Source organism: Neopelma chrysocephalum, unplaced genomic scaffold (genome assembly GCF_003984885.1).
Source record: "Neopelma chrysocephalum unplaced genomic scaffold, ASM398488v2 Primary Assembly neopelma1_80b, whole genome shotgun sequence".
Classification (NCBI taxonomy): domain Eukaryota; kingdom Metazoa; phylum Chordata; class Aves; order Passeriformes; family Pipridae; genus Neopelma; species Neopelma chrysocephalum.
Genome location: NW_020897742.1, coordinates 475,764 through 486,017, shown reverse-complemented (window position 1 = coordinate 486,017; position 10,254 = coordinate 475,764). Strand labels below are relative to the sequence as shown.

Here is a 10,254-nt window from a genome sequence, read left to right as displayed (position 1 = left end):
TTCTCTCACCTGCCGGGGGAGGCAGAGCGGTGTCCGAGGGGACGGTCCGGGGGTTCCCACCTGCAGGCAGTGGCGGGGCGGGGTCGAGAGGGATCCGAGGGTGTCCCACCAGCCGGGGAAGGCGGGGCGGCATCCCTGAGGGGGTCCGGGGGGGTCCCACCTGCCGGGGGAGGCGGGGCGGGTCCCGGGGCGCGGGCGGTGCTCGGGCGGGGAGGGGCGAGCGGCCGGCAGGGGGAGCCCCGGCGGCGGCGGGCGAACGAGGAGCGGCGGCGGCGGCGGCGACGGCGGCGGCGAAGACGATGTTCAAAAGCGGGCGGGGAGCGGCGGCGGCAGCAGCTCCGCGCCGAGCCCCGGGCCGCCGCCATGCGCCTCCGCGCCGCCGCCGCCGCCCTCTGCCTCTGCCTGCTGGGCGCCTGCCGCCTCCGTCGCGGGCTGGAGGCCGCCGCCGTGCGCGGCCCGTCGGCGGCCGCTCCCCAGCGACCCTCGGCAGCCGCGCCTTCCTCCGCCTCCTCCTCCTCCGCCGCCGCCTCCCCCTTCTCCTCCCCACCGCGGAGGGACGGGGCTCTCCGCAACGGCACGGTGGTGCCGCACCACTACATGGTGGCCCTGTACCAGCGCCTGGCCGCCCGCCGCGGCCCCGGCGGCCGCGCCGACACCGTCACGGGCTTCGCGGAGCGGGCGCGCAGCGGTGAGTGCGGGGAGCGCGTCCCCCCGGGACCCCGCCGTCGGGGATGCTTGGGTTTGGGAACAGGCTTTAGGATGAGGATGGGGCTTGGGAATGGAGACGGGGCTGTGCGTGGGCGCGAGGATCGGGCTCCTGCGTGGGAGCAGGGATGGACGCGGGGTTGCGCATCACTTTGAGCGTGAGTTTGGGGACGTGGTGGCAACGCGGAGAGGGAGCTCGCGCGTTGGTCCAAACGCGAGGCTGTGCCTGGGATGGAGTTGTGCGTTGGTTGGGGAACGAGGTTGTGCGTTGGTTTGAGCACGGGGTGGTTGCAGGGGCTGGGGGTAGCTCACGGGATAGAGCTTCACAGGATAGGGGCTGCGCATCCCGGTTGTTTTAACGGGAATGGAGCCGTGCGCGAGACCGAACGTGGGAATAGGGACGAGGACGGTGCTGGGAGTGGGGTTGTGGGTGAGCATAGGGCTGGGGCTACGATAGTGACAGCAAAGGGTTTGTGTCTGGAGCTGGAAAAAGGGATTGCCGATGGAGATGAGCGTGAGGTAGGGGGTGGCGATGGGGTTGCGCGGTCAAGGATGACGCTCGGGGCTGGGGGTGAGGTTGGGGACGGGGTGCGAGGTGCAGCCAGCCGGGCCGGGGCGCGCGGGGCTGCCGGCGGCTCTCGGAACCTCTCGCCACCTGATGTGGGGCCGGCGACTGCGGCGCAGTTTTGAGGCAGCTTCTCTGCGCGGCATCCCCGGGACCGGGAGCAAGAAGGCCCGACAGAGCCTTTGCAGCCCGAAAAGCTCCGCAGGGCCCCGCGACGGGCCGGGCGAGGCTGGGGAGGGAGCGCAGCCGCGGTGCTCCGGGGAGCACTCCAGAGCGGCTCCCGCCGACCCGCCGGCTGAGCTCGGCATCGCGCTCCCCTTCTCCCTCTTCCTCCTCTTTTGCCCTCTTCATATCCGCGGATCTAATGATGATAACACATAAACGCATTTAAGGATATATTTTTAACGCGTACATCGCGCACTGCCGCCAAAGTTCACTCGGCTGGGGGAAAAAAAAATAATAAATTCCCGATCGAATAAAATTAAAAGACAAACTGAAAAGCAGCCCCAGCCCCAGCCTCCCCGCGGTGCCTGTCGCCGGCTGCCCCGAGGTGGGAGTGCGACGGCTGGTGGTGTGGAGCCCCTCAAGCCCCATCCTCTCACACCCAGAACGGGCCGTATCCTGCTGGCAGCCTTTGGGGGGAAGGGGTGCTAAAAGCTGATGGGGCAAGGTCAGGGGAGCGAGGTGGGACGCGGGGAAGATGATCCGGTGGGAGGGTGGGCAGTGCCCGGCTTGGGAGAGCGGGGGGAAAACTGCGGATAGGTCCTGGGAAGTTTCAGAGCAAAACGAAACCAGATGAACTCTTCAAAGGGATCTCCTTATCTGCTCTTATCTGCTCCTCATAGGAACGTTAGATCTGCTTTTAAAATAATAATTATAATAATGACTATAATGAATAATAATAATAAGGATAATAATAATAATAATAGTAGCAGCAACAGCAGATGACAGGGAGAAGATTGTTTCCCTCCTGGCGGGCGGTGCAGACTGCACCCAGCGGCGCTGCCGGCGCGGGGCGGGGGCTGCGGTGTGGGGATGTCGGGCAGGGCTCTGCCGGCAGCGGGTCAAGAGGCTCGGGCACAGCAGCGATGTTTGCAGCATGCTTAGGTCAGGTTTCTCGTTGACGAGGGAGAAAATAAAAAACAACCCTCGCAGAACTCATTTATGTCTTCTCCCCAGTGTCACCTCCTTTGGTTTTTTTTTTAATTCACATTGAGTATAGTTAATCAGTGTCAGAAACTGCACGAGTCTGTGTTTGAGCTTTGGATCCACCAAAAATAGTGACAAAGTGAAGCTGGGCTCGCTTTCAGCCTCTAGTGGTGCCTCTATCAGACGTGTGTCTGCGAGGGGAAAATGGAATTTTTCACAGCTTTTTACTTGGAATGGATGGGGCTGCGTGTGTGTGTGTGTGTGACACTTAGGGCAGAAGAAATCGGTGACCACCTCCTGACTGGGGATAGGACTGTGACACACAGGTTCACATGAGGCTTCCATGCCAAAACAGAATAGTGATGCAACTGGGGTCAGTGGAACACCTACGAGGAGGCAGAGAAGCCTCCTTGGGACATGGGGAAGAGTGCTGACGAGAAGCCACTTGATTCAATTGATGCGTCTCTCCCTCTGTACTTTCTCCTTGTTAGTTTTTGATGCCTCCAGCCAGAGTGACACTCCTGGATGCAGGACACACAGGCTGTGCCCTGCTGGGAGGCTCGGCGAGCCTTGCTGCACGGCAAGATCTTCCCTGTTAGTTCTGTGTCTCTTGCACCTCCGTAATGAGAGTTTGGCTTCAGCTTGCTGGGATTTTAATTTTTTTTTTCCTTTTTTTTCCCCTTCTGTGTTATCTCTTCCAGATGCCTCCCTGTCCGCCTCCGAGCAGCGATACCTCTTCGACATCTCCAGCCTGCCTGAGGCAGAGGAGGTGACGGGTGCAGAGCTGCGGATCCTGCGTGCCCTCCCTGAAAACCAGAGCTTGGCCCTGTCCCCCGAAGGCACCTTCCACCACCTCCTCCTTTCCACCTGCCCAAGCCAGGATGGTCAGGAGCCCCGACTGCTGGACTCCAGGGCTGCAGACATTTTGGACGCAGGCTCCTCCAGATGGGAGGTTTTTGATGTCTGGGAAGCCTTGCGAGATCGGAGGGAGAGATCTCTCTCGGGCAAGCTGCTGTGCTTCCTGCTGAGGATCGTCTCGGATCAGTCGGGGCAGCTCCTGCCCCCCCGACAACTGGGGTTCAGCAAGCCCCAGCCCCAGCCCCACGAGCGAGCCCTGCTCGTGGCCTTCTCCCGCACCCAGAGGCAGGAGAATCTCTTCAAGGAGATCCGGGATAAGATCAAGGCCCTGGGCAGCCCCCCATTCCTGGAGCCCCCTGATCCTGGCCAGGAGGTGTATCCCAAGCGGAGGAAGAGAAGGACCACAATTGCTGCCCGGTCTGGGGGCAGGGGCCACGGGAAGAAGGCGAAGACCCGCTGCAGCAGGAAGCCCCTGCACGTGAACTTCAAGGAGCTGGGCTGGGATGACTGGATAATCGCCCCCCTGGATTATGAGGCATATCACTGTGAGGGGGTCTGCGACTTCCCCCTGCGCTCCCACCTGGAGCCCACCAACCATGCCATTATTCAGACCCTGATGAACTCCATGGACCCAGAATCCACCCCCCCAAGCTGCTGTGTGCCCTCCAAGCTCAGCCCCATCAGCATCCTCTACATAGACTCTGGGAACAATGTGGTTTACAAACAGTACGAGGACATGGTCGTGGAGACATGTGGCTGCAGGTAGCAATTTCTGCAGCTCTCCTCCTCCCCACCCCTCCCTGCCCTGCCCAGCAGCCCTGCCCCATTTTATATATATAAATATAGATATATATATATATATAAAAAAAAATATATATATACATACACATTTTGGTGTGTGCCTTTCCAAAAGCCAAGCTCAGAGCAGGTGTCCCTTGCCTTCCCTGGGCCACCCTGGCCCAGGGCTGTGAGGCTCACACCCCCTGAGGCTGTGAGGCTGATGCCATCTCTGTGCCTTGCCTGCTTCCCATGGGAAGGGGGGGTACACAGACTGGCAGAGCCCCCAGGAAATGCCTGTTCTGCCTATGAGCTCTGCCTGCTGGGCTTGGTTTTCCCAGGTGGAGCTGACACTTTCTTTCCCAAAGGTTTTGGAAAATGTCTGGCCAAAATTGTCTTGGTGGGAATGATGACCTGGGGTTGGGGGCAGACGGAGTGGTGGCTGCGGGAGAGGAGTCTTGTCAGCATCACCTTCTGGCTGGGGCAGTGGGATGGAGGTGAGGTGGGAATGCTCATTTATTTGAGTTAAAAGAGGTTTTCTGTCTGCCTTCAAATCACCATCCCAGGTTTTATGGTGGAAAAACGAGGGATCCCTGGGGGAAGGCAGGGGATGGAGAACCCGTGGCTGCTGGGTGTTGAAATCGTTTGGTCCAGGCCTGCTTGTAGTGGGGAGAGATTTGTGAGTCTGCTGGTGGGGGCAGAAAAGAAGGTCCTTGTAACTGGAGGCTAAAGCAAGAGTCAGGTCTGAAGTAGAGCTCGTGCTGTCGAAAAGATGGGAATGGTCGTGGGAGGTGTTAGCTGGGGATGCCCTTGCTCCATGTAGTCCTAAGTGCTGGCCCTGTTGTTAATATCCTGCAGGAGGTATTGGCTGGTGGGTCCCCTCCCTTTCGTGCACAAAACCTCATTCCCAAGGCATAGTGGGAACTCGGCATCAGGCCCACAAGTCACACAGCCGTCCTCAGCATGTCTGGAGAGAAACAAAGGTCCTGAGTTCCCCAGGGAAGAGCCATTTCGCTCGGGTTCTTCTTTTTCCAAATAATCTCTATAAAAGCACTTAGCTCCACCCTATCGTCCTTTGGCATCGATTTCCCAGTGAGCTCCATCCCTCCTTGGAGCACCGGCCTGTCCCTACTCCATTAAGGGAGCCCAGATCTGCCAGGAACAGACCTTTCCTATGCTGTGGGCTGAATGTCACCCTTAGAGACTGCTACATAAAATGGGGTGCTTTGACCCATGCTGAAAGGGCTGCAGGATTTTAGGAACTCAGGAGCTGAGTATAAATTATGCCTTTAAATCAGAGAAACCTCGTATCCATGACAGGGTGTGTTTTGGATGCTGGGAAGTGTTTCTGCTGCACCTCGGTGGCTTTTAGTACCACACTCCAGCTTCATGGCTTAGTTGGCACCATCCACAGATGTATTTGCACAGACTTTGTGTTTGATGGTTTGTTTTTTTACTGGTGGTCAGAGTGTTGGCGTGTAAACATCAGTGCTTATTAGTGACAGTAGTTTGCTTTTGGAGGAGATAAATCCCTGCTGAAAAACGTGGCGTTTTCCCTATATAAAATGAGTTGTCCTCCATGGCAGGGGTGTTCTTCTGGGAAGTCTGGGCCTGGCTGGGGCAGAGAGGGGGTCACCTCAAAGAACTCTACTGAGATCCAAATGATTTCAAGGATCAGAAAAGCCTTGGTGAGGTCCAACAGCCGCTTCCTCACAAGAAAATAGTGCATCAGAAGGGAGTAAATTGTGCACACTGATAATGGTGATAAATCCACTGAACTAACACCCCCCAGCTTCCCTCTATCCTCATCCATAGAGGATTGCTCTGCATCCTCAGGCTGTGGTTGGTGGCAACTCAGGAGAGCAAATGTGGTACCCATAAATCTCGTGTAACCCCCTTGACTCCCATGGAGCTCCTCTGACTTTACATCCATGTAACCAAGAGGAAAAACCATCTCCCTACCTCAGCATAAATATAAATATATATTAATGATGTAACTGTTCCCAGGGGGATGCTCAGAGATGGAGGTTGGTAGGGGAGAGGAAGAATCAGGTCCATGCAGGTGAGTTTTCTCCTTGCTGGTGTCTGGGGAGGCTGAGATGCAACTAGTTGGTGAGGAGGGGTCGTCAGGAGGGCTGGTGGCTTTCCTCTGCCCTTTGGCTTTAGCACAGATGGTTTGGGAAGGAGGTTGGCACAGCAGTGCCTGAGCTGCTTGCTCTGGAAACACCACACCATTTATAAAGTAACCAAGCTTTTGAAGTGCCTAATTTTTCAATTGTTTGATAGTTTTTCTCACTGCTGAGACAATATTTTTTAATGTTTTTGTTTCTTTTACCCCCTCTCCTTTCTGCAAATATTTGCGGTGGAGGTTTGTGGGCAGTTCAAATCCAGGCAAGATATATATAGCTCCTGACAGCCCCCGCTGGCTGGTGGCTCTTGTGAGCCTCAGCCAAAAGGTTGGCCTGAGACCTGCTCCTGTGGGACCAAGTCCAAGGGGGTGTTAATACCAGTGACTCTCGGTTCTTGTGGCTTTTGTTCATCCACAACTGCAGGGAACAGAGAGATGTCACGCACCTCAGGCCTGGAGGTGGCTGACGGGGAGCAGGGTGATGGGTTGGGTCTTGCAGTGCTTCACCCCGACCCCAGTGCTGTGTGCTGTGCACTGTGCTCTGCTGAGGCTCTGTCCTGAATCCCACCGTGGCTTTGCTGGTCCTGGGGGGAAGAGCAGTGGCTCAGTCATTGCAGTTTTGTAGCGTGGATCACTACAGTAAATGAAGAAGATTTGGTGAGAGCGCAGAGGCCGCTGCTGGCAGTGATGCCATCCATGGTTTTGCCCATGTGGGAATCAGTCCTGGCTCTCCTGGCTGCAGGTACCTCTTCCAGAACAGGCGTGTTTGGTGGGACAGCAAACTTCAGCCCCCTGAGGTGAGCCCAGCAGCAGTGGGGCCCTTTGTGCTCTCACCCCTGGTGACACTGCTGTGCCAGCTGCTCTTCTAAAGGAGCACCTGTTCCCTTCCTGGGCAGACAACCTCTGGAGGACAGCAGGAGGGAAAAGGATGGAGTCAGACCCTCTTTCTGTTTGCCTCAGGAGATGGAAGGCAGCCAGGGGCTGCTCCAAGGGGATGTGTGGGGCAAGGCTGAAGGGGAGCGGGGCTGGGGCTCTTGGTAGGTAACTGTGTTGCTCCCCCTGGGAAAGTGCATCAGCCTCACTGCTCAGCTGTTGCATTGCTTATTGCTCCCAGAGGAGTGTTTCCAGAGCAAAAGCACCACTTCTCCCTTTATGGATCCCTGCATGCCAACTGCAAGGGCTGCCTGTCCATCCCCATGTAGATTTGGAGATTGCACCCAAACGCTGGAATGAGGCTTGGGCAACAACCATCGGAGCCATTGCAAATGTTTAGAGGTTTAGATTAGATATTAGGAAAAAAAATTCATGGAAAGGGTTGTAAAGCATTGGAACAGACTGCCCAGGGAGGTAGTAGAGTTGCCATCCCTTGAAGTGTTCAAAAAATGTGTGGATAAGGCACTTGAGGAGACAGTTTCATGGTGAACATGGTGGTGGTGCTGGGCTGACAGTAGGACTTGATGGTCTTTTCCAGCCTTAATGATTCTATGACTCTCAATGGAAGTGGTGGGTGTGAAAGCCTTTTCCAGGCAGGGAGGTTCCCTCACCTGAGTTGTTGCAGCCCTGCCATGTTGGGGAGCAACACAGGGACATGTCAGCAAAGGGCATGAAGCAGTAAATCCTGCCTGTGGAGGCAGGTAAGTGGGGCACTGGCTGCAGAATGGCGGCAGCCCAGTCCAGCCCTCATCTCTGAAGCTGGTCCTCGGCTGAGCATCACCCTCTAATGCCATAGAAATAGTCCAGGAAAAATGTATTTCTGATCAGTTGCCTCTTGCCTGAGCTGATTTTTGGCCACATGTAAACTTTATAAATATGAGACTAGAGGTTGAACATGGACAAATATGAATTCAGTAGGCTCAGAGTGATTTTAATGGATAATTATAGGTTCTTATTCTGCAGTATTTATACAACCTTTCCAGTTAAAAAAAAAACACAACAGTTTCCATGCAGTGTATATTCTCCTGGAGGATTTGTTTGACCTTGGGCACCATTTTTATCCGCAGGATATAATTACAGTGAAACTAGAAATATTAAGCATTTGAAAAAGACTATGTATCTATGCTTAACTGACTCCTTCCCCTCAGACACTGGAATGTAATCGTGCAGGAGCAGGGAAACATGGACCAATCCCATTTAACTTGGAAGCACTGGGACTGTGATTCAGGGAAGCACACCTGCTTGGGACAGGACTGGTGTGTGTGCCTTGAGCTCTGTAAAACCAAAGCCTGTGCTTAAGCCATTGCCTGCACTACGTCCTGAAGCCCCCTGTCCAGTGGAGCTCCACAGCAGGAATAGTCAAAAGCAAAATGGCTTTATGCCTAGTTTAACTGCCTAGTGACCAGGGGTGCTTCTGGCCTAGAAATAATTCCCCATAATCACAGATTTCATCCTTTATTCTTTTAAGGAATAATTAATTTTTAATTCTCTTAAAATAGGGGTTTTGTCTAACCACACACCCCATTTTTTTTTAACGTATTTCAAATCCAATGATAGAAGGGAAATAACTATCCTCTGGAAGAGAGAAGGGTGTTCATATGGAAAAGGGCTTGATTCAGGCTTGTAGCATCTTCTCCCTGGCATAGTTGTGTTGATTCTGGTCAGCACTGGCAGACAGAACCACGTTTTCTTTGCCTGTTGGCTGATGCTTGGCATACTCATAAGGAAAAGACTGCAAAGGTATTGAAAGTGAAGCCCAGGCCTTGAGCCCTCTGCTCAAGTTCGAGTGCCAGTGACTCCTGGGTGTTTTTGCACTGTGTGGGTTTTAACTCAGGTTGTGGTTACACAGCTGTCACTGGGTGATGCTGCATTGATTTATCGGTCACACTCCTGTCGCAAAACAAGCAGCTCCTTTTACAGTTTTAAGCCTTATGCCACAAACCCAAAAGTGGTATTTAGGGACAGTCACCTGTGCTGGCCCCCACGTAACAGCAGGCACAAGCTCTGCTGTTGGCAGCACTGCCTCTCCAGGGAGAGACAGAGAGGCTGAGGCATCACTTAGGACCCCTGGGGGATCTGGGTCCCAGAGGGCCACAGCAGGGCAAATGGAGCAGAGCACCTTGGAGTGTTGATGGGGTGCCACAGCTTTGGTCTCCAGACTTAACAGGAGTTTTGCCGTGAGCCTCGACTTTTTGTGCTTGTCTTGATAGCAGCATTTGCAGTTACATCAAAACCCCCATGACCTATGTTAATGTGACAGATACGTCATAAATACCAGTCCAGCTCATACTCTTATTGGAACAAACCTGGTGGGAAATGTCAAAGTTTCCTGCCAAGCATGTAGTGAGCTCTGAAATCCAAGTGCCTTCTCTTTTGTCTGTGGTAGAGCAGCAGGGCCATGTGCCAGGGAGAAAAAAAACTAAGTGGGGCAACAGCAATGAGAGTCTGGGTATTTCAGAGAGGTTGTCACCTGAAATGGGGCGGTACCACTGGGTTTGAAAGATGGTCAGACAGAAGGGCTGTCACATGAACCTTGGCTGGGTGGTCCCACCACATTGCTTGCTGTGTCCCCTGTCCTGTGTGCAACTAGAGTTATGGTGTGAATTTTTCTCTCTTCACATCACACTCTGGGAGGTGAGTGGGTGGGAAAACCTGTGTGGGCAAAACCAAGCACTGGTCTTTGAGAGCAGTGTGGTTCTTCTTTTAAGTCACCATGACCAGCAGATGGAGAGACTACGTGTGTCTCACTGGAATTAGAGCAGCTCTTCTGGCATCAGGGATCCCTTTATGGCTATGTGGGGCCTGAATGGAGATGCTGGGTGGCAGGAGCAGAGTGTAGCAGTATGCTCACTGTGGGAGTGCATCCTCCCTGAAAACACAACAAGGAGAGGAGTTGGGGGCTAACTGTTCATGGACGAGGTGTTTGTGATGGTCAGGAGCTTGTGACCTCATGTGGTGGTGGGAGAGTTTTATCTTTGAATTAATGAGTGGTAAAAGAGCAAGGTGTTCCACCAGGCTGGTGTGTGTGACACCTTTCAACTTTGTCATAAACTGGTTTATGTCTTTCAAGGTAAAACCAGCTGCATTCAGCTTTTTGAAGCTCTTTATTCCTAGTACAGAGTGTTGTGAGATACATAGA

General features: G+C 54.3%; 1 protein-coding gene across 1 annotated transcript; it reads left to right on the top strand.

Moving 5' to 3' along the window:
* The first annotated feature begins 363 nt into the window (after window positions 1-363).
* On the top strand, window positions 364-10,254 carry GDF7 (growth differentiation factor 7). Its single transcript, XM_027690356.1, has 2 exons — window positions 364-688; window positions 3,121-10,254. The coding sequence occupies exons 1-2, from the start codon at window positions 364-366 to the stop codon at window positions 4,041-4,043; spliced, it is 1,248 nt and encodes a 415-aa protein (XP_027546157.1). The 3' UTR covers window positions 4,044-10,254.

Excerpts from the sequence above, each read along its gene's own strand:
- GDF7 (XM_027690356.1), top strand. The coding sequence starts at position 364 with ATGCGCCTCCGCGCCGCCGCCGCCGCCCTCTGCCTCTGCCTGCTGGGC. Across the intron at positions 689-3,120 it reads CGCGGAGCGGGCGCGCAGCG|ATGCCTCCCTGTCCGCCTCC; the intron begins GTGAGTGCGGGG and ends TATCTCTTCCAG.